Source organism: Coffea arabica, chromosome 1c (genome assembly GCF_036785885.1).
Source record: "Coffea arabica cultivar ET-39 chromosome 1c, Coffea Arabica ET-39 HiFi, whole genome shotgun sequence".
Taxonomy (NCBI): Eukaryota; Viridiplantae; Streptophyta; class Magnoliopsida; order Gentianales; family Rubiaceae; genus Coffea; species Coffea arabica.
The window spans coordinates 267,355-291,890 of record NC_092310.1 but is presented as its reverse complement, the minus strand read 5'-3'; the positions used below and the strand labels follow the sequence as shown (position 1 = coordinate 291,890).

At 38.1% G+C, this 24,536-nt stretch overlaps 2 protein-coding genes and 1 pseudogene across 3 annotated transcripts; 2 read left to right on the top strand and 1 right to left on the bottom strand.

Annotated features, from left to right (window-relative positions):
• Window positions 1-1,291: 1,291 nt before the first annotated feature.
• Window positions 1,292-13,817, top strand: LOC113741776 (lysine--tRNA ligase, chloroplastic/mitochondrial-like; annotated as a pseudogene).
• A 1,963-nt stretch (window positions 13,818-15,780) lies between these two features.
• Window positions 15,781-20,059, top strand: LOC113732313 (uncharacterized). 2 transcript variants are annotated; one of them, XM_072083527.1, is made up of 2 exons: window positions 15,781-17,467; window positions 19,296-20,059. In XM_072083527.1, the coding sequence occupies exons 1-2, from the start codon at window positions 17,094-17,096 to the stop codon at window positions 19,411-19,413; spliced, it is 492 nt and encodes a 163-aa protein (XP_071939628.1). In that variant the 5' UTR covers window positions 15,781-17,093; the 3' UTR covers window positions 19,414-20,059. The 2 variants fall into 2 exon arrangements, with proteins under 2 accessions (XP_071939628.1, XP_071939908.1); XM_072083807.1 differs by having other exon boundaries at window positions 15,814-17,467; window positions 19,353-20,059.
• Window positions 20,060-20,611: 552 nt separating this feature from the next.
• LOC113741638 (uncharacterized) lies at window positions 20,612-23,513 on the bottom strand. Its single transcript, XM_027269256.2, has one exon. The coding sequence runs from the start codon at window positions 23,314-23,316 to the stop codon at window positions 20,824-20,826; it is 2,493 nt and encodes an 830-aa protein (XP_027125057.2). The 5' UTR covers window positions 23,317-23,513; the 3' UTR covers window positions 20,612-20,823.
• Window positions 23,514-24,536: the final 1,023 nt, after the last annotated feature.

Genomic DNA, 24,536 nt, shown 5'->3' with positions numbered 1-24,536 from the left:
ACATGCATGCATGCTTGTGTGCGTGTACGTATATATAATATATGTGTCGTCGATGAGAATCTTCCTTGATGATTTTCCCAGATCAAATAATTGTTCCACGGTACAATGAATGATCAAATAATTGATGATTACTTCTGTAGTTTGCCAGAGCCCAGTACTTCATAAACGCTTGTCAAATTCCCTCAAAGCTCATCGTCATCTCTTCAAAAGTTCAACAAACAGTGAGTGACATATGACTCGAGAGCCCAGTGCCTGCAAACTTCTCATCAGTCGTTGTTAATTACACCATACATATTACATACGCAAACTACACACATTTTTCTTTCCAGTATGTAGTGTTAATTTGAGTTTAGACGTGAAAGTGATCCCCTAGTGAGGTTGGAACAAGGAAGACCTTATTTGTTGTATGTAGCTCAAATTAAGTCGAATTAGCTTTTACGGGGTTTCAATGTTATATATAAGACTCGAGTTCGTCTAATTATTTGAGTTATTCAAGTTCGTCTAACTATTTGAGTTACTCGGCCTCCAGCTAGGTATGTAATCGAGCCGAGTCGAATTTGAGTATTGCTATACTCGAGCTTGACTCAACCTATAAATAACTTGGCTCGAGCTCGACTCGAGTCGAAAAATCTCAAACTCGAACTTGACTCGATGAAATCTTTAAAAGCTCGAAACTCGACTTGATAAGGCTCGACCTTTAGTCAAAGCCTTATCGAGTCGAGTAATCAAGATTTTTGACTCGATACCTTTCTTGTAAATTCAGTATAAATTATACTCATAACGGTCATTTTATAATTATGATACATATATATTATTTAAATTATATATATTACGAGAGCCACGAGTTGCAAAATTCTGACACGAACTCGACTCGAATGTGTGCTCGAGTAGCTCGAGACTCGGTCAAATCGAGTTCGAGCCAAGCCATTGACTAAGCTACTCGCGAGTAGCTCAGCTCGCTTACATTCCTACCTCCAGCAGGAAACTTAGCTAGTGACCACATGCGGTAGTATCCCGTAGGCCACTAGTTCGAACCCTACCGAGTTAACATTGTTGTGTATTTTTGGGCGCGACTTTGTACAACTATGTGGAATTTGTCCGGCAAATGTTTGGATACATCTTGTGTCGCCAAATTTTTTTTTTTTGAATTATTTAGATTCCGTCAACACAAGTTCGAGCTCAAATTTTGATCGAATAAACTTGGGAATGATTTGATTGAGGTTAGTTCCTTTGCACTCCTCCATGCAAGTAGCCAAAGTGGTTCAACAGTTTAAAAGTTTGAAGGACTAAAATGATTGAAGTCAAAAGCGAAAGAGTCATCTCAAACTTAGCAAAACATTTTAGGGACTCATCAACCAATTTGTCCAAAATTCCACAGATTTTCTGGGATATTCATCCGGGCAGAGAATTGAAGCACGCAGAAAAAGAGGGAAGGGAAATGGCTGTGGAGGCGATGCTGCAGCAGCCATTGAAGTTGAGGCACCTCCTCCATTTTGCTACTACTTCTACTTCTAGAGTGTTATCGGCGAACCCCATTCCTCTTATCTCTTTCAGAAGAACAACCCCTTCTCATCCTATTTGTTCTTCTGCCTTGATTGCCCGTTGCTGCTCTTCTTCTACTGCTGCTGACTCCACCACCGCCGCCCCAAAGGCCGCTGGACGCAGCCGGAGGCCCTCCTCCTCTTCTTCTCCCGCTAACACTTCTGACAGAGATGCCATTCGCGCTATCCGTATAAACAAGGCAATAAAGAGATTCTTTTTTCTTGCCCCCAACAATTGCATTTTCAATATGTTCTTTGACTTGGCTTTGTTGATAGTTTCTGTTTAACTACTTGTATTGAATTGGTGATTTGCTAACTTTAATGGTGTTATTTTGTAAAGGGGTCTGAGTATCTTCCTAATTTTGTTGCACTTCATCAGTCAGTCACTGTGGAACCAGAACCAAAAAAGAAAAGAACTCATAACACAACTATATAAAACAAAGTGATTCTCATGCTATTTACACAAAGCAATAATATTTCGTCTTTGTGGAAAATGCTAGGCCTCTACTAATGGTAAAAGAATTAAAAAAGGAAAAAAAAAGTTAAAACGTTGTGATACTTTCAACTGTGGCGAGTGATTGACGTACTGATATAAACAAAGATACTACTTTTCATTCTTGTGTTCTTAAAAAGGCCCCTTTGAAGTAGTTTCCTTGCTGCTGGAGTAATGAAAAGTTTAGCCTTATATTGGTTGGTCATGCAGCTAATTAATACCTTCAGTACCGGGCAAAGCATTACATGCCCCAAATGCAAAAACATTAAGCAACATCTGAGGTTTTGAGATCCCAGTCCTTGTAAACGAGATGAGTAATCATCCTTTTTTCTCATGGTGGTTTGCCTAAACTTAGTCTATTTTTGATTAACTGAATGTGAGAGAGGGAGACAGAACGAAGTTTGGTGGTAACATAGTGTTTGGATAGCACATTGATTCCAAATAATATTTCGCTTGCATGATAAACACATTTCCCAACCCACTTTTTTATATTCCCAACTACCTTTTTATCTCACATATATCACATCACAAAAAGTACTACAGCAATTATTTCAAATAATACTCTATCTAAACACACTTGCCCGCCTGCCTGCAGGTACAAGAGTTGAGGAGCAAGGGCTTTGAGCCGTATGCTTACCAGTGGGATAGGACTCATACAGCTAATCAGTTACAAGAAACCTATAAAGATCTGGGAAATGGTGAAGAGTCAAATTATGAGGGTGATAATGTCTCAGTGGCTGGAAGAATTGTAGCTCGCAGAACCTTTGGAAAGCTTGCTTTTTTGACTTTGAGGGATGATTCAGGGACAATCCAGGTATGTGTTACTGCAAGGCTCTGGTTAATTTCTCTTAGGACATTTTTTTCCATAGTTTTATAGTCCACAAGAAATATGTCAATGAAATTTTAATCACCAGCCAAGTTTTGAGCCTCCTACACAAGTTGCCCACTTAGTGAGAGTTAAACTCTGTCCTGTGACAAAATCCTGTATGTCTACTGTACGGAAAAAGAGACAACTTCTGAAGCCTTTTTCAAAGCTTAAAGTTTTGTTATGCAAGATGGTCTAGGGACAGTGATGTGAATGAATTATTTCTATATATATATATATATATATATATATATATATATATGATACTTGATAGCACACCTATATCATTGTGACAGCAATTATAGTTTTGTTTTGTCGATTACAGCGGAAACCTTGTCTCTTTGTTCCGCTTGTGCTGACAATTCACTTTCTATTTATTGTTTTCCCGATAGATAGTACATTCTATGAGATCCGTGGGTTTGAAATTGTTAAAATAAAGACTAAGTTTTACTTTGAGGATAATTTTACTGAGAGTTTCTAATAGAGAACCTTGATTTGTGCTCTGGACATTTTAGTCTACTCTTCTTTTTTTCAAGATATTCCTTTTCTTAACAAGTCTTTTTTTGAACATATCTCAAGTTACATTATGTAAACAATTTATTGTTGTTTTAGCTTTACTGTGAGAAGGAAAGACTTGCAAATGAGCAGTTTGAGCAGTTGAAGACAGTTCTTGATATAGGTGATATAGTAGGCGCTAGTGGCTCAATCAAGCGCACAGAAAAGGGTAAGTTTTCACTGATATTCCTCTCTGTTTTTCTTTGCATCATCTTCCAAATTGTTTGTGAATTGTACGCTATGTTCTTTAGGTGTTTAATATTGGCAGAAAACCTTAATCTGTTAGCATAACTCTTTTGGCGATGCTTGTGGTGAGCGAGGGTACTATTGGTAGTCATTTAGCAGTTTCGCATTTCATATGATGTTAAGCAACTAGATAGATGGTATGCTATTAATTTTGTGACCCTAAAGCTTCTAGATTGTTTATATAATCAGAGCTTTCGCCTGCTTACTTGGGAAAGATGTTAAACTGCACTTGCGGTTCATCACCCTACTGGAGAACTCTGGGTATTGATTGAGAGTCTCCAGTAATCCATAGTTTGGAGGGTAACAATGATAAATGAAGAACAATCTTGTTAAATTTAATCTTATTCTGGGTGATGACCTCTGTGGACTATAATTTTTCTAGTTTCCAAGTTATTGTTGAATTCCTTACTATTGATGTACCTATCATTTGGATTCTATGATTCTCAAATTGTTAAAGTCTGAAAGATTTGCTTTTAACACTGTCTTTGGTTTTTCAAATAGTAGTTAGTTAGGATAAGTTATGGCTATAGTTTTTGTTAATGGTATGACATAGGATTACTCAAGGTGCGAGTATCACTCAACTTAGATTACTAAGTTGCTTTATATGCATTGGATTGTGTCCAGTAAATTGTAAAGTTACCTTGCAATTTTATAGTTATCATCCTTATGAAATTTCGAGTTGCTTGGAGCTCCTTTGGAAATACACGCATATATCAAAATGGTGACCTAGCATAAACTCTTACAGATGTGTTTTTTCACATATGATGAACTGCTTTGATTTTTATTATCTGAAATTCAATAGGTATGATCCACTCTAAAATTTAACAACTAATGTTAATTTAGTAAACCCATAGTCTAGTAAGTTACTTGGTGTGGAAAATATGTTGTTTATTTGCTGAATACGGGTTCATCCTTTCTTGTCATTGTTGTTTTTTGTACTAAACAAGCATGTATTTCAAGATTCTTTGCTGTTTCTAGTGATTTCTCTGCCTTTCATAACTTTTTCTTTTCTTTTCTATAGGGGAGTTATCAGTGCGTGTGATCTCATTTTCAATTCTCACCAAGTCGCTGCTGCCACTGCCCGACAAATATCACGGTCTAACTGATGTTGATAAGCGTTACCGCCAACGGTAAGAGTCTTTCCCAAACCCATGTTGAACAATGTAGATATATATATATATTTACGTGGTCATGCATCTATTAAACATTTCCCATTCTGCTGGCGCATGAACATGTTTCGAGATTTTAGTGACAGTTGCATGGTTGGAAAGGACCTGGTGTTGAAGTTCATTCTTCTACCTAAATGTGATGTCATCTGGATGCATGGATATACAGTCTTGCGAGGAAGATATAACAAATTTCCCTCTTAGCATTTGGTTCATTGAACGTCACTCTCTCCCTCACAATATCTGGCAAACACATACATATATAGACACCATTCTCTCTGTCAGTCTGACAAACAGACAAAGAAAGACACATAGAATATTCACACTCTGAGTACATAATCAGTTACATTTGTTGCTACTTCATTCAGTATCTGGTTGTTTACATTATATTTAAGGTGAAAAGTTTTAGTTTCTTGAACTCAACTCGAACATGCTATTTTGTCTCATGTTAAAGTACATTAGGTATGGCAAGGATTAGGATCCAGAAAAAAAAGAGCTCTTTTGATTTAATTTTAAGAAGTTCTAGGGAAATTGAAAGATTAGGAATCAGTTGTTTAAGAAAGTTATGTAGAAATGTTGTTTGGTGAATTTAGTTGGATGTCCATCTCCCTGCAGCCAGGGACATGCTGAAGTTAGACAAGTCAATATTACGTGTTAAGTCCCAAAAATGGCTAGTACTTTCAGAGACCGATATATTGACATAGATTATAGCTTAATATTGCTATATTCATTAACTCAATAGGAGTAAAGGATGTACAGATAGGATGGGGAGATGAACTGCATAACTGCAAGTTCAAAGCTTTCTGCACTCAGTTTAGTCTGTGTGGGGTGTGCAAAAGAATGAACAACTGAGATGTCTCATCTCTAAGGGTTCTTCTTGATGACTTTTGGCCCGTTCAGTTTTTGCTTTTTGGATGCAGGCCAAGTTTTTAGTTTTGGTTAATATTAGTTCTAGTTGAGTAACATCCTTAAAGCTTCTTTAATGGCATGAGGAATGAGATATGTGGCTTCTTTTCTTCTTTATTTGAATAGTGGCTGATGCAGATCTGAACTTTTTGTATAAAGCAATTTATGTTTGTAGAATCAGACACTGTAATTTTCCACAGGTTTGTCAAACAGAGAAGAAAGAGCATGTACATTTATGTTTCCAGGCCCTAAACATATGCTTTGGTCCTATTTACACTGCCATGGGACTGTGTTTGATTGACGCCCAACTCTTTTTATGCTTAGGTATGTGGATATGATAGCAAATCCTGAGGTAGCTGATATATTTCGCAAAAGAGCAAAGGTCAGTTTATCATGAGCTGTTTTCTAATGTCTTAACTGGGTCAATTGGCTTATGGTATTCCTTGCATAATCCAGTATGCCTTTTTTTCTTGTTAGATTGCCCCATCTCCCTTTCCTTTACGTTCTTCATGCTGGCTTTTATTTTATTTTATTTTATATATCTTTCTTTTCAATTTAGTTATCAAAAGTGATATCTTTCCTGTCGCTAAATGATCTGCATTATCTTGGTTAATCATTATTTAGTTGACTTTGAATAATTTGAAAAAAATGATGAACAATATCGATTCGCTTTTTTTTGATTGGAAAGCTTTCAGACAAAATAATAAAAGTGGTGCTCTTACTTCAGAACATGCATTACCATCTTTCTTACTTTTCTCGATATTTTACTTTCTTTATGAAGCAATTTGGCTTCCTAAAATGAGGTTAATCAATTTTTGAACTTCTTCTGGTGAGTTGTTTATTGTTAGCTCTTTCCTTATGGAAAATGGAATGATGCCGGAAATTTGATGCTTTTTGGCACTTGTTAATATGCATATTATTGAGCTGCAAATAATTTGTATTTTTTGGATGCTTCTATTTGAAACATTACATTCTTTTCTTGTTAAACTCTAGCATGCTTTTATGGTTATGATGCTGATATTTACTTTCCTTCAGTAGATTGTCTCAGAGATACGCAACACAGTGGAATCTCTAGGGTTCATTTCAGTTGAAACACCAGTGCTTCAGGTTGATATATTTCTCTCAATGTATCATGGTTTTAAATTAAGAGAAACTTGACTTTCATATGCGCTGGATTTGTTTTCATAGTACGAATTTGATGGATGAGAATTAGTTAACATTCTAGTTATCTTTTGAAGCTTCTTTGGCTTTAATTTCTTGTAAGAATTTTTAATTGCTAAGAGATTCCAATTTTCATCTACTGGAATTGCCTGGTGTAAGTAGTGAGCATAATATATGGCAGGTCACAAACATTGATAATACGATAAATGAACCAGGCACCAATTTATGGTCTGAGTGCAAGTCACAAATTAAGAAATTAATTTGTCTGTTCTGATGGTCGGATGCAATATTCTTGAATAAAAGGTGAATGTAGGACTGCTTTTAGATTGATTAAGCATCATAGATGCTGGAAAATAAGGATAAAAGTTTTTGATGTGTGGATATCAAGTTCTAGTTGAGCACGAAAGGCTGAATTACGAAAATAATAGGCAAAAAGAAAGAGAAATTGTCATACTAGAAGTGCTGGAAGAAAGAGAAATAAAATGGTATTGTTTTTGGTTTCATAATGGGAAATACCTGGTATTATTACAGAGAGAAAAGAAAAGAAGAGAAAGCCAAGAAACTCTATAAAAAGACAGACTGGAGCTAAAAAGAAATATCCTGAGGGACATATAGGGAGGAAATAGGATCTAATTTGATTGACCTGACTTGACTGCATAAGATTTGTGGTTTATGAATGACCTGTTTCCTGCAGTAATGATTACCCTGTGCATTTGACTTGCAGATTTTTCAAGATTCATGTCAAATTATATGACTTCCAAATGTAGTCCATAAAGTGCAATGTTTGGTCTTCAAATTTCCTTTGGGTAAACATGTCCTTTTGTGAATGTGTAGCCATATACTTTGAATGTTGGGCTTCAACAAATATAATCTAGTATGTAATGGGCACACAAGAAATGCATTGAATTCACTCTTTTTTAACGGATCAATGCAATGTAACTTCCACATATTATGTATGAGTTGCATAGGAGACATCTCTATTCCCTGCACCCCTGGAACCTTGAATTCCAATTGCTTAGCTCTCAATTTGCCTCCCAACCATTGAATGAAATGTGAACAATCCATCCTCAGCTCTTTGAAAGAAGGTGCCGCTTCCGGCTATATTGGTGCTTGAAACAATTCTGTCTTCTCCATATAACTATATCTCTAGAGTCAATAATTTTGTAGCAGGAAATAATGAACTTGTCCAAATGGCTAATGTAATGAAATAGGGCATCCTTAATAAAGTTATGGTATCCGAGAAATAAAAACTACTCAGTGTCCACAATACAGAAACCAAGATATAGTTTGAGGATAAGAGAGGCTATTCAAAACTATTTGAGGTACGTGAAGTAGTCAAACGTCTTAAGTTCCTTAAATTTTCATTTTTTGGTACGAAAGTTTCAGAGCGCAGGTTGATATCCAGCTCTTCTGGAGCCATATAATGCTCTATAGGAACACAGCGAGTGGTTGAGGAAGACTGAATTGGGAGGAAACCCTCATACATATGCCCATCATATCCACTGGCAAGTAGTTTTCATGCCATTGTTTCAGTTGCACTCAGTGCATTGCATTTACCTTTTGATTACCTCTATTTGGATTTTACTCTATATTTTCTGCATCAATCTGACATTTGAAGCATTTCGTTGTGTAGAATTACAATTATTAATTCAGCTCTCTAGCAATTTTCTGATGGAGCACCTTTTGTATCCTCTCTCTCAACCAAAGAAATGGTTTACATGTGCCTGCATATAGATAGTATATTCTAATCCTATTATCCAATTTGCATTCGCAATCCATTAAGTAAGAACCAGACAATTATTTGTGCATTTGGATTTTAATTGGTTTCATCTACTAGGGAGCAGCTGGAGGAGCAGAAGCTAGGCCATTCATTACATATCATAACTCTCTTGGAAGGGATCTTTATCTGAGGATTGCGACTGAGCTCCATCTGAAGAGAATGCTAGTAAGCTGTCCATTTTTCTTTACATTTTGTTGTCTGGAAAGCTAGTAGTGTGACAGTTTTTATATTTGACTTGCAATGCAAGAAAGAGAAGTAATGTTTTATTGCTTAAGTCAGAAATTTAACCAGTCAACTAACTTCTAGCGATAGTACAACTTCTCGTACTGTTTGGTTTTGTAATGGATCTCCCAGATTCTTACCTCTTTGCCCTTTTCCAGTTAACCTCATCCAGCACTCTGCTCTCTGCATCTGTCTGTTATTTATGCATGCCACCACTCTTAGCCACTAAATGCATCTTAAATATGCTTTATGAACCCTTTGTACGCTTCTTGCTAGTTTTTCTGCAAGGTAACAGGTTGAGCATGAAATGTTGCTTGGGGCCTTTCATACTTTCTTTTACAGTCTTCTTTCTCTTCCAGATTCTATGTGTTCCTGATAATTGATATAAATCCCCTATAAACTTCTTGTTATGATAAGATATTAATTACCAATGACAGGTAGGGGGGTTTGAAAAAGTATACGAGATTGGTCGTATATTCAGGAATGAAGGCATTTCCACCCGCCATAACCCTGAATTTACCACCATAGAAGTAAGTCTCTCTGTAGCTTGTTTTGATCTCATCTTGTCCCACTTGGTAATGGTCAAGTGGATTTTGTCTATGTACCTATGGGCTTGTTCTGGGTTGATTAATTTTACTGATTATACATTCTGATTTTGGATAATCAGTTTTCGTTATGTTCTCGGTTGCTCTTGTATTTTGATTATAGATTTTTTGATGACCAAAAAGCTAAAATCTATAATCACCCAAAAGGTAGCTTTTGCTGTTTCTGATTATTCTCTATAATCAGATTTTGCAAAATCTAAAGCAATTGAGAACAAGGCCTATGTGCTATTGCCTCCATCATTTAATATTAATCTCCATGAACCTTCATTTTAATTTTGTTGTAGCTTTTGAATGTAGATGTATGAAGCATATTCAGACTACCAAAGTATGATGAATATGACAGAAGAGATCGTGACACGATGTGCTCTTGCAGTTCATGGCACACTTAACATTGAATATCAGGTAAGTACAGTTTGCTGTTGTCTTTTTCCCTCTGATTCAACCTCTTGGTTTTGGGGGGGTTAAAAAGTATATTTTGCTCTTAGCATATGGCTGGATGATGAAAATGGATGAGTTGCCTTCGTTCCTTTTCATCCATGTCAAATACTTTGTGAAGTTTCATTTATTGGGTCATATTTGCTCAAGATGATTCTGACCTGTTAATTTTGGAAACAAAATTGATTGTCGGAGTAGCTTCAAATTAATTGTCAGTTGTGCTCTGGTATTATTGAATCTATTGGGGTTATTGCACTTAGACCAATCCGTGTTGTTTGAAATTGGTGATAGATTAATAACTTTCTTTGCAGGGGATAGGAATATGCTTAGAGAGGCCTTGGAGGCGGGAAACAATGCACAATCTTGTCAAAGAAGCCACTGGGATTGATTTCTTGAAGTTTGGTGATGATCTCAAAGCTGCAAAAGAAGCTACCCTTAAAGCACTTGATTATAGTCATGATAATCATAGACACATTTTCAATTGAAGCATGCCCATCTGTGGGCCATGTGCTAAATGAGGTAGATCTGAAACATCTGTTGGATATTCACTATGAATTTGTGGAGGCATATATTGAAGAATTATTTTATTTTTGTAGTGGGAAATTTCTGACGGAAGCCACTAGAATACTTGACTTGAGTTATGTCAGCATGCTTCTTTCCTTTTTTCTGTGCCATCTTGAGACTTTACAAGTTACTTGTTTCTTCATCTTTTCCAGGTTTTCGAAATTGTGGTAGAACCACAGCTAATACAACCCACTTTTGTTTTGGATTATCCTATTGAAAAATCACCACTAGCCAAACCGCACAGAAGGTACTAAAGCTTTGTTTTGGAAGTGGTATGCTTCAATTACTCAGCAGTGCATTAGGAACAGTTCCTCATTTAATATTTAATGTGGGTTATCTTGCATGGATATGTTATGATTGGTACCTAACGTGTCAGAATTTTGAGGAAGTTCTTTCTATTTTTTCTTCATAGCCTTTTTGTCAGTCTCTGATTTGAGACAAAGTGCAATCTGTTTCTAATCAAGAACCATTATCAACAATGAATATGAAATAGGAATTGTATTCTGTTATGGTGGATGGAGGAGTTAGTCAATATTGTTTTGTTGTCTGGTCATGACTTAATCCACTTTTATACTGTGTTGGACCTTTTCTTAGCAGATGTTTGGTACTTCTTTGGTTTGCACCTTGTGTAACATAAGTCGTGTCCTCCCCTTAGTACCCTATACTAGTATGTCTTCTACATGAAAATACAGTCACGTATCTTAATTTAGCTTCTTTTCTTCTCAGGCATGCTGGCTTGACCGAGAGATTTGAACTCTTCATATGTGGTCGTGAACTGGCAAATGCCTTTTCTGAACTAACTGATCCTTTGGACCAGGTATCCTTGGTAATCCCTTTTTTTTTTTGGGGGGGGGGGGGGGGTGGGAGAATGCAGTAGGCTTTACACCCTTCATCTCCTAGGAAGGAAGCTTTCCGTCTCAGATTGCTATCTATAATTTAATGCCTAATCACGCTTGGAATAGAAATCTTCATTTTCCTTGGACGGTGTAATTGTTTAATTGGTAATGCAAGTGGAGGTGATTGTAAGTTGATTTTTTTTTGAAGTGAATGCATCTTGTTTTTGTTGTATTTTAGCGTCTGGATGTAGAAATATTTGACTGAATGATGTAAGTTCTTTCCTTTTGTTTCATGTCTTTTAAGTTATATTGCATGTTTTGCCATTAAAGAAACTGTCAGAATGAGAATGAGTTTAAAAAGTTTGTAAAACACAGATATGACTGTCCATTGGATCAAGTTATCAACTAAGACACTGCACTATTGTATTGTTATGAGATTGACCATTTCTAAGATTGTCGTTTTCTTTAAACTGATATTCTAAATTCTTTCAGAACAAGTTTTTGATTAGTCATGGAAAGCTGTGCAATTGGGGATGTTCATGTTTCCATTGATGCTTAAGTCTAATGGTTTTGTTTTGCAATGGCCCTGCATTTGAAACACCGACATAAGTATGTGGGTGCCTATGTTGTTGAAGCTGCATTAAATTTATTGATTGTTATCCATGGATTTAGAGAGCACGTCTGGAAGCTCAAGTGAGGCAGCATAATGAGAAGAAAACAGCAATTGATGCAGAATTAGTTGATTGTGAAGAAAATAAAAACAAAAGTGATGATGACTCATATGAAGTAACTCTTGATGAAGACTTTCTGACAGCTCTAGAATATGGGATGCCTCCTGCTTCTGGAATGGTATGCATATCTGATCCCTATTTATAATAGACAATCAAGGGGTAATATTCTAATGCAAAATTCCAGTTCTTGGAATTCTTTGAACATCCACTGGTTCCTCTATGAATTGACCAAGAGGAACTTTCTGACTCCTAAAGTGGGCCACAAGTTGCATGGTCTATAGACAATTAATTTATCCTTGTTAAAACGTGTGAATAGGTATTTCTTTTTGAACTAAAAGCATGCACTTTCTATACTACCATTTTTGAAATATAGCCCCCGTCTTGCTTTGGTTATCTCATGTCAGCTCCTCAATGCCTGGTAGTTCTGACTTCTGACTGATCTGTGACCTGTCAAATGGTTTACTTTCGCCTTTCACTTTCTTTGATTGGGAGAAGAGTCGATGTAAGTATTTTAGGTCTTATTTTGGCTAGTTTGTATACTGTGATTTAATTTAGACCATGTATCAAATTTGTCTTAAGATAAGATGTTCTAAGGCTTGGACGGTACACGAAAGGTTTACAGTAGCATTTCTTTACTTTTTCTGGTTTCTTTTCTTCTTTTGCTGCTACTAGGTAAGCCATATATTCACATTATGAAAATAAAATTATTGTCTACCTTTTTTTTTATTTTTATTTTGTCTGAGTGAGTCTGCTGTCTACCTACAATAAGAAGTTAAATGAGCGCAATTTTCATTTCGTCATTTAGCTCTGCATTACCATTCCATCGTAACTAAGGTACCCTTTGTTAACATGATGTAACAGTAGACATGCTAGTAAAACTTTACTGACCAGTAGTTAGCCTAACACTCAATTCATAAATTTGGTATTCCATACAGAGTAATATATCCAATATATACTCGGTATGCATCTTTAGTCACTATTTACTCAAGCTTGACTGCGTCATAGAAGTTGAGGTTAAGTGAATCAAAGATTAGTTAATTATGTCTTAGCTTTTTACCAGCTGTGCTTTTTAGTAATCATGGTATCTAATGCACATAGACCATTGTTCTTTTCAGGGGCTTGGCATTGATCGGCTAGTGATGCTTCTTACTGACTCTGCAAGTATTCGTGATGTTATTGCTTTTCCTGTCCTTAAGAATCAGCAGTAGTTTATGCAGTTGCTGGCCAATTTGGTTTCTGGCTGTTTGGCTACCTTGTTGATGAAGGTTTCTACTCTAGGATGCTAGCTGTTCTGAAATGAAGTGAAGGTTTGATGCCTTGGCTGTTTGCTATCATTTTCTTCCACAAAATGCTGCAAAAGAAGTGTTTTTTGCCTGCACGGTTAGGCAAGAGCTCTAGTTCTTCATACTCACCTTTGGTGGTCTATACTGCCCTGGCTGCTTGAAACACTCATGTTATGTGTTTCTGTTATATTCTCGATTTCATCCATAAACCCCATTGTACATGTATTAGAGAAGTCTGATGAATCTGTTGACACTGTATACGCGGATTAATATTCTATCCATCATATGGGCAGAATCTTACTTATACAAGTAAATCTAGGTTAATGCCAAGTCATTCTTGATCTGTACTTGACGGTAATGGGTTCAGTTCTGACATTTGAGATATTGATTAGTAGTGTATGATTTTTGGAAAAAGTGATTCTGCTGCATATGTGCTACTAGTGTTGTCTTTTGTTTATTTGGTGATTGGAGACTAGGGAACTATTGTTCCCAACTCGTGAAGGCTGCGGGTGCCCTATTTGATCTTTAAGGTTTGTTGGGGGCTTTTTGCACTTGCCTGTGACAAAATCAACTGGTATGATATCCAGAAGGAAGTTATTCCATTATTGTAATTTATCAATTTTATACATTACCATTTTTTCCTGTTGTGGATAAAGATATATCTTAAACATTGAAGCGTGTAAACCAAATTCTACAGTTCCAGACTAACTGAAGTGGAAGTCTAGCTCTTATGATACCTGTTTGATACTCTTGATAAAGAAAGTAAGGGGTTATAAGTTTTTAGTTCATCTGAACTTCTATTGCATGTATGCAGTTGGAAATTAGACATTTTCTTGACCAGATAATTTTCCCCTGCCTAGCTAAAGGAATTGGGATTGAGTTCTAGTAATCAAGTGACTCGTTGATTGCTCAGTTCGGACAGAGTATATGTTGGAAGATTTGGGAAAGGAACTGATGACATTAGCTTCATGACAGATGCAGTGGGAGGAAGTAGGAATGTAACATGCGGATTGATGTGGGGATAAGGGAAGACAGAGTCAGGAGAGGCAAGGGACACTGCAACCGCAATCAAATACACTAATGCATGCGTCTGTCCCAGCAGTGGGAGGAAAAGGATTTGTAGTAATAGATTGATTGACAAAAACCCTTTTCATAACCAATGATGGTCCTCGCTTTCCTCCTCCACCTGTTTGCATTTGCATAACCATAAACATCAGCTTTGCTTTTCTGCCTTCTGCAATTATTATCTTCGGACGCATCCCAAAGCACTGCATTGCCCTTTGCCAGTCCTACCACAGGACAGGACAGGACCGGCCCTCTTTCTACTCACAATCCAATTCCCATAAAGAAAGTAAATCCACGAACAAGCGCCCTTAACTATCAGCAATAGTTAAGAAGCAAGCGCCCCTTGGTTGGTTCGGAGGGTTTCGAGGAAGACTAGTTAGGTCCGAGGTTGTGTTCGAATTACCTTTTCGTCGCTTGTGTATCTTTGGGGGTGGAGTGTACAGGCACAAGAAAATTAATCTGGCAAAACTGGAATACTCCTTGTGTTTAAAAAAAAAAAGTTAAGAAGCAAGCAGAGACAAATAGGGTAGAGAACCAAGTTTGAAAATGTGCAGATGTTTAAGCCAGAGCATGTTCAAGAGTTAATATAGCATGGAATTGGGGTACCATCAAATCATATCATATGGTAGCACATGACTGAATCACCCTCTCAGAAAAAGTGCTACACATTATAGTGGCAATGGAAAAAGCTCTTTGGCTTCTCTGATGAGCATCAATCAAGTTTTTGTCCGTCTGTTTAGGAAAAGTGCACTACAGCTTCACTTTCACATTTATTTTTTTTATAGTTGAGGAACGAGACACAGACAAACCAACTGGGACTGCTATTGTCTAACGTTGCTTCAAAAGCCACTGAGGGGGGAAAGGAGGTCAAATTCATTTAGGATTTATTTTGCATACCATGACTTGGTAAGAACCAAGAAAAAAAAAAACAAAGGAATAAATGGAAAATTCAAGAAACTTGTTTCTTTAGACTTGGAACTGGATTCTCCTAGGTAATTACTTCCCTAGCTCTCTCCTCCTGAAAATTCATTTATTTTCCTTGGCTTATGCTTGCCAACTTCGAAAGTCAATACTGCAAACTTCTTGTTGAGGATGTGAATAGAATAAAGCACACATGGAAGGCAAATTCGAAGGTCTGATGGCTAATCATTAGAATAATGGCAACCAACGGCACCTCTTCAACTAAGGTTATAACCTACCTACTAAACATTTCCTATGGCTATACCCAAATTGGACGACATTCCACCAAGAGAAAGATTTTTTTTTTTTCAATCTATATAAAAAAAAAAGGGATCTGTAAATACCAAAGCACAAGAGATGTACTACCATAGAAAGCAGAGAAAATCTTCTGCAAGTCCTAACGCAGTAGTTTATTATTTGTTGCTGGTATTGCGTATGTTCCTTCCCTTGTTATACTATATAGCATTATCATCATGCTTGCCAAATCTTCCCACACATTGATCCTGGAAGATCTTATCCTAATTCTCACCTACGTGCACAAATGCATTATTTATACGCCAGATTCCCGATTAGTTGTATGACACATCGTAATGGGTTTTGGTGTTGGCTTCATACTGGCAAGATACATACTGGTATGGGAGCGCAACATGAAGATTTTGCAAGTCGGTTGTTAAATCAGAGCTGAACTTTTAAAAGTTGAAAAAGTTGCTTTTTTTTTTTTCCTTTCACAGCACAATAAAGCCACTTAAATGATTTGCGGTAAAAGTAGAACCTTTTTCTTTTAGTCAAGTAGAACAACTGGATAGTTGCCATGCCATGTTATGGGATGTCGGAGAGTCGGGTAGTTGGTTGAAATTTGTCCATCTTCTCCATGGGCTGCAGCTGAACTTTCCTATCAGCCAAGCTTCCCCTTTTCTTTGTTCTTTACTTGTCCCTGTCCCGCTATTATGCAAGTAATTTACTTGTACGAGTCTTGTTGCTTCCTGTGCCTTCGCATATTCCCGTTCCTATTTTATGAATTACTAACTTACCGGTATGATCAATCATGAGGAATTGAGATTGGTGAGTGGTGGGGAAAAAGCAGTCCAATCATTAGCAACCTGGAAGAGGGTGTAATTGTCATTTCAGATGACCAAGTTACTAATATGCAGTAGGTGCCGGTAAGAAATTTGTCTTGTCTTTCATTAAAATACAAGTCTTAAAAAGGAGAGCAGAGGTTTCTGGATAATTTGTGAGTTTTGTTTTAGAGGTGCCCATTTGCTGTTGATGGTGCACTGCGCTTCCACAAGCCTCCAAAACCCAGAATTATGCTACCTTCCACAGATTGATGGATACGGATTCTTTATTAGTATTTTCTGTAATACTCGTAGATTGAATGTCAAAGCAGTAGTACCGTTTTTCTAAATTGTATGTAAGTGGTGTTGGGGATGCCATATTTTTGGTGGTTAGTTAATATTGGGTGATGAGTACTTTTGCTGCCAACTTTCCAATTTTAGCACTAATGTTCTTCCAAGGTGATTAAAAGGGCATTAAATTCATTAATCATCTATTGAATTGAACCCTTTCTTGACACTCTCCATTCTATGAAGGAGAGGGTGTGGGAGTCAAAAGTTTGAATCTTTACTACTAGGATGGTGTTTGTCAATGGGTTGGTCATAGATAGTTGAGATGTACCGTTGATGAAGCAAAGCATTTTCATGAGGGTTTTGTTCTGCAAGATTCATTGTCCATTCATATGCTTCTGCAAACCTTCAGCTGCTGCTCATCTCTATAATTCTGGGCCATTGAAATTGGAAAGTACCCCACCACAAGCCCCTTACAGAGTTGTTTCCGTTTCTGATAGCTCTGATCAGTCGTCCACCGAAGCCCCTAAGATAAAGAAAGAAGAAGACATTCCAGACGGGAAGGAACAGGGTGAGAATGTCCTTAAGAGCTGTATGAAGAAGGCCCCTACAAGACCTTCTGATCCTTTAAAAGAGGTTGAAAAGAAGAGAGTGCAATGGATGGATAACTTAGGAAAAGAACTTGTTGAGATCAAGGAATTTGAATCCAGGTTAACTCCCTTTGTCTTATTCTGTCTCTCCTCCTCTCTAATGTTTGTTTACCTGATTTAACTATGGATAGAATTTCTGTATATTGTTGTACATGAGATGGCGATGGTTTCTTGTAATTCTGTTTTAATTTCCTTGACTTTGCTGTTTTGAGGAAATAATGATGAACTAGGAAAAGTTTGATTCAAGCGTTTAAAAAACTAGAAGTGGCTTCAGTATGTGAGAATTTAATGAGATCCTGGGATGAATTCTGAAAATTTTTAAATTTCTGATTATTATGCTGTTCAAGCAGATATGGATCAATTATGTTTGATTGCCATTTGTCTGACCAGAAAGATGTGCGAGTTAATTGGAACCTGACCATTGGAAAGAATCAGGAAGTGTAGAGACCAATTAGCAGCTGTGCGCTATAAGTTGCTGATTTGTTCTTGAATTTTAAGCAGAATATCCAAGTCTGTTCGAACATTAGCTTGACATTCCAAAAATGAGTAAAAGTAGTAGTATTTACAAAACTGAGAGTCCTAAGAAAGAGCTATAAGTGTGATAGGTGCTTATATACTGTAAACTTCAGTGGCATTACCGTTATTGCTGCTTTACTCAAAACTGAGAATTTAGGAAGCAAATCTTGCACGGGGTGTCTCAACAGTATAGTGCTTCATTGAGATACTATTATTAAATGTCAAGTTCCTCCATTGCAACCAAAAGTGTGTCTATTGTAGCTCAATTTTTTTAGCATATCGCAAGGACACATAGCTCACAAGTCTTAACTTGATGAGGACTTTGAAAACAAATTATGCCTTTCTACATTCTTGATTCTACAACCTGTGGTGGTATCAAAGAATTGGGCACCTAGAAGTGTGAATGGGAAGCAAATAGTGAACATTGCTAAACATGGATAAATTTTCTTTAAATTTACAGCATTCCTGACGGGACATTAGCCCGAAGCAACATGATACAGAGTTCAGCTTAGACTCACTGGACATATTTTGTACTGAGCAAAGACTTATGATAGAATATTGCAGTAAGCATGGCCTATGTTACCAAAGGGCTTGTCCTGTAAGCATCCTAACACATCTGTTAGGAACTTGGAGTTAGGAGAAAAGAAAGAGGAATGCCATAACCTTAGGAACTAGAAAAGGATTGTCACTGGTGCTTATTTTGGCTGCATCACAGTGGAATCTATGCTCAAACACATAAGGCATGTTGATCATTAACTAATGCAGAACCTTCGATTAACTATTTGATAATAGCTAGCTTTTCTTATAGCAGAATGTTTCATCTTTTTGGTCAATTTAGTACAGCTGAATGTAGTGAAAACAGTTCTGAGTTTTTATATTCTTGTTTTGAAACTAGCAACGGCTATAGAAAATGTCCGACTTATTTCCAGCCACTAGTTTTTGTGACATTGTGCCCTGTCAGTGCGTGCTTGTGCATTGAACCTTCTCCGACGTAACATAATTACGATGCTGAAGAGATAGTTTTGCTTCACCATTTTTATGAGCCTGTGTACTAGTTGACATTGAAGGACACAATATCTCTCTGTTGCAGCATAGATGTTTGCATTGATGTAGTAATCAAATAGCCTGCCCCTCAATCTTAATTACGGATATTATGCTTTTTCTCATCCTTCTTTCACTTTCAAATTCGGATTTGAGCCGCATATTGTTTTGACTTTCCTGATGAATTTTGTAAAATTTGTCCAATTCTCTAATCTTTTTACAGGATGGTAAATAAATAGATAGACTTGATTCAAATAAATAAATAAATAGATGGCGATCCCTTGCAATGTCTTTAATAATGCCTCCACCTCTTTTCCAACTACTGTTTCAGAAAGAAAGAAATTCCAAAATCTCTGAATATGGGGTGTTTTGATGTCATTGGCTGCAGTGAGACAGGGGAAAATGATTTTGAGGAGGAAAACAGAGGTTGTGTCTGTGTCATCCTCTGATGCTGCTTAGCAAACGTCATCCTTAAACCCTCTCTTAGCCAGCTTTTTGGTGCAATTTGGAGGGAAGGGCTGCATCCTGCACGATCAACTCGAAGACGAAGATGAGCTTGAGTTGGTTATTCTAGGACTAGCTTTGAATTAAATCAGAGAAGAGCTATGTCATATCTGTGTTTCATCATCTGAATACAATTTATTTGTCTACTCCTCAATCCTCTGTTCATCTTAAATCAACATTCCATTACTTCTCCAACTTCCGCCTGGGCGCAGTTGCAATTTGCAAATGAATAAGGAATCTCATTTGAGCACCCAGTTGTATTCGCAATTAGCCATTCTTCCAAACAAGCTTTCTCTGTAGTTAGTATGCTTGATTCCCTTGATGACAATGAATATGGAATCCCAGAAAGAAATGTTCATCTTTCTATCTGTTATGACTGACCTGCCTTTCTTTCTTTTGTCGAATTGATTCTTTATTTTATCCTTTCTCGTCCTCCATGTTCCTTCTTGTTTGTCAGTTCCACAGTTGATTGCCTGAATATTAATATGTACAACCCTAACATTTTATTAGTCTAGAAAAGATGATTGTCTCTTCAATCAGCAATTCAGCTTTGAAACGCATCTCCATGTAACCATTCTATTATTCTTCTTCTCTTGCGTTGTTTTACTTGTCTTTTTCTTCTCTTTTTTGTACCCTTTTTTGGCTTCGAATGCTTTCCTGATTCCCAACATCAGGCTATAATTATTATACCAAACTGCAAGGATAAACCTCTTCTTATGTCTACTGGCACAAAAGATAATCTCTGCTGCCGGAATACAAGTAAGCAACGTTTTAATTTACATATAATTGTGCTTAATTGTACTGTATTTTTATGTTTAAGCTTTCCAGAAGGAAACGCTATGGTGAACGTGATTCTGAGTCATTTGTGACGCGACAGCCCATTAACTGAATCAATGGTTTGGTCGAGCTACTTTGGTAACACAAGGAACAGGAGTAGTGGAGCAAAGCATTTGCAGGCAGCTAGCCCCTTGGTAGAAATAAAAAGTCCCCATCATGAATCCTGATTATCAATTGATGTTTAATCACCAAAATATTGGAGGTTGATTTTCATTGCATGTCATCATCCACTTTTTTGACTCGTAGCCAAGAACGAAAATGACAGGCACAATGCGACTAACTTGGGACCATGATCTTGGTCCTTGCTTGCTGAAATCTGCTATCAGAATTGTTATTCCAGAAGGACTGCACTACTTTATTCATGATATCATGTACAGTGCTGCTTTTATTTGATTTTTACTGTCTTTCTTTAGCAGCGGTTTATACTGATGGAGGAACAATACAGAGAAAGAGGCCTCTTAGTCTAAACTTGCTGCGTTGGTTTTGGGGGGTTTTTTTTTTTTTTTTTTGGAAGAATTTTATGATCCTATCCGCCTAACGCTGATCCTGCTTGGTGCGTGCCTTCTCGGGCGGCCGCGGCGAGCCGGGGACGACGCTCGCGCTGGAAACCAGCCAGTTAGAAGTATGACAATAACTGATAAACAAAAACCAAGTGGGAATCCAAACCAGGCTCCTTCCCATGCAAACCTTAGCTCGTTAGTCTCATCACTATTGTCTTCTGAAGTTGGTGCTGATGGCTTTACTGGCTCCGTTGGACATGGCAACCCAATCTGCACTCCGCATAAACCACTGTTGTTAGCAAAATATTTTGGATCGTTCATTGTGTCCATTTGGCCACCTTTTGGAACTGGACCCTCGAGGTGGTTGTTGCTCACATCCAAAATTGCGAGCTGTTGCAGCTTCTCAAAAGATTGTGGGATTTTACCTGAGAGATTGTTGTGTGACAAGTCTAGACTTTCTACATTCTCCAGGCCACAGAAACTGTCTGGTATATTGCCGGACAGGCTATTAGAGGAGATGTTTAATATCTTTAGGCCTTTCAGGTTACCTAATGAAGCTGGAATTTTGCCTGAAAGTTGGTTCTTTGACAAGTCCAGCAAAGAGTAGAGATCGATGCTTGGGTTTGATGACAGCCCTTGTACTGATCTCTTCCAGTTTACAATTAAATCAATATACTGGACTGGAAAGGTGAAGACACTTGAAATTGATGAAAATTTAGTTGGCGTGTCAATCATCCCAACGAGATTTCCAAACCCTGGCGGGATGTTTCCGGTGAGGCTGTTTCCTGACAAATCGAGAATTTGGAGAGCTTTGAGATTGGACATGCTGTTTGGTATAGGACCTTGCAGGGAAGTGTTTCTCAGATTCAAAATCTGCATGCTAGACATTTCAGTGATGAATTCTGGGAATTCCCCCCCAATTTCATTGCCGTGGACATCTAGGTGCTCGAGTTTGATCAAGTTTGTAAGGTTCCGAGGCAATTTCCCTGAGAACTTGTTGTTTCCCAAAGCAAGAATCCTGGTTTCTTGCGAGAAGGACACGGGAATTTCACCGGAGAAGTCATTGTCCGAGAAATCAACGTATGCAAGAAAGGCATCAGGGTCAAATACCGGAAACGTGTCTCCAGACAATCTGTTGTTTGCCAAGTCCAACAGTAACAGCCGATAAATATCAGAGATGGAACTTGGAATTGTCCCAGAAAAACTGTTTCCAGCCAACATGAGAACCATGATCCCATTAGCATCGCCAATATTTTTTGGTAGCTCACCAGAGAAATTGTTTCGTGAAAGGTCAAGGATGGATAAACTCCAGGACTGGAAGAGACGATGGGGGATAGGACCAGTCAGCTCATTATCTGACAGAATAATGGTTCCAAGATCCATCTCTGCTAGCCAGAGCGGGAAGGTTCCTCGAAGCTCATTTTTACTCAAATCCAGATAGACAAGAGCTTTTTGGGCTGAAATCCAGAGTGGAATTTCTCCAGCTAGACCACAAGATTGGAGAGAGAGTTGAGAAAGCATGCATTTGGGAGCTGTCACGGAATTGTTGCTCCAGGCCAACATATTGCCATTCCCTCCAAGAAACAAGATATTGAGGGGCTTGATATCGAAAATCCAGGATGGTATCTCTCCAGCGAGCAAGTTGTTCTCCAGCATAAGAGTTTCCAACTTGCTCAGGTTTTGCATCGAGCGGGGGATTCCACCAGAGAACTTGTTCTTGCCCAAGGCCAGAGTAGAGAGGTTGGACAAGCCCCCAATCTCAGAGGGAATCTGCTCTGACAGAAGATTTTCTCTCAAATCTAAGACCTGAAGCTGTCTTAGATTTGAAACTGACGCCGGGATTCTACCAGAGAAGGAGTTGCTGCTGAGAGACAATTCCTGGAGCTCAGTGAGGTTCCCGATCTCCTCAGGGATGCTTCCGCCAAGAAAATTGTCATCCAATTTCAGCGTTCTCAGGTCTCGAAGATATCCAACTTGCTGACTTAAACCCCCCAAAAGCATGTTCTCGCTCAAGTCGAGATATTGCAGGTATCTCAAGCGAAAGAGCTGCGGAGGAATGCTGCCGCTGAAGTTATTCTGCGTCATGTCGAGATGAACCAGTTTGGTGAGACTAGCCAGGCCGTCACCTGGAATTCCGCCCTGTATGTGATTGGAGGAGACGTCGAGCAGCATCAGGGTAGTCAGGCGAAAGAGGGGAGCGAGGACAGCGGAGGGAACCACAACCGGCTGATCCGTAGATACGAGGGAATCGAGAAGCAATGCGACCACCACGGGTGCTGTTGAGGAGGAGCTGGATTTACAGGTGACCCTGTCCCAGAGGCAACAATCGGACGTTGAATTCCATGATTCTAAGCCAAATGCGGATGAGGAGGAGGAGTCATTGGTGGTGCGAGTGATGTTAAGCAAGGTTGATTTGAACAGGAGAAGGGATTGCTTTTGATGATCAGGACAAGTGGAGGACGACAAAACGAAGAGGCTCAAGAATCCCAGTAGCAACCATAGCGCCGCCATTGCAGTCTCCCTCCGAATGGGAATCAGTTCAATTAAAGCTAATGTGGGTCAGGAGAAATAGAAAGCGCTTTGAGATTTATTAAAAGAGACAGAACTCAGAAGAAGAAGAAGAACAGCAACTGTACAAGTCCACTCTTAAGTCAATGAGTGGGTTGGTGGGTGGAGTAATCTGAGTGATTTTCTACCTTACAGTGTCAACTGCGGTGCGTAAGTTGAAAGCCTGCGACTTTGAGTCTCTTTTTTTTTTAAGCGAAAAGGGTCGGTTTCACCAGAAGTAACATTCCTCAATTAATTAAAAATGGCTCTAAAGACAAAAAAGAAATTACCTAGAAAAAGTCTATCCCAGCAGACTAGTGGAAACTGCAATTCCCCTTGGAAGTTATTACAACTCGGATCCCTGCGCAAAAGAGAAAAATGCAGTTTTGGTACTCAAATTTTGACGGATGAGCGGCTTTAGCCCTCAAACTTGGGACGAAAACAAATTTGGCATTCAAACTTTTACTTTTGAGCACATTTAGTACTCTTGACGAATTTTTTTCCAAATTGTTACTTGAAAGAGTCACATGATAGTCACATGTCTTGCAGCTATTAATAAAAAGTGCCAAAAATGTAAAATATCCTTTTGATAAAATTATTAGTTTTTAAATTTAGTACTTAGTTTCATAAGGTTATTTTACTTGATAAAATTATTCGTCCTTAAACTTAGTATTTAGTGTCAAAAGAATATTTTACATGACACTCACTGTCAGAAGATAATTTTACATTTCTTTCGGCCTTTTTCTTATACAATAGTTACTGGATATATGACTATCACATAATTTTTTTGGGTAGTAATTTGGAAAAAATCCGTCAAGGGTACTAAATATACTCAATAGTTGAAAATTTGGATACTAGATTTGTTTTTGTTTAAAATTTGGAAATTAAAACCACTCATGTGTCAAAATTTGAATATCAAAGCTACATTTTTTTCTCCTGCACAAAATATTGAGCACCCGTGACAAATATTATCCTGTCCCCCAAGAACAAGAACAGCTTCAGCAGGAGGAGGAGGAGAGGTCTGAGCTGCTGAATCACATTCACTGGCAGCAAGTAGCATGCAATTTCGCCCCTCGGGGTCAGCTCAGCGGGTTGTCGGGTGGCCCTCTGGGTCATGTGACGCAGGTTCGAGTCTGGCCTCTCCTATCGCTTGGGTGCTCTTGGGGAGCAGGGTACTCCAAGTC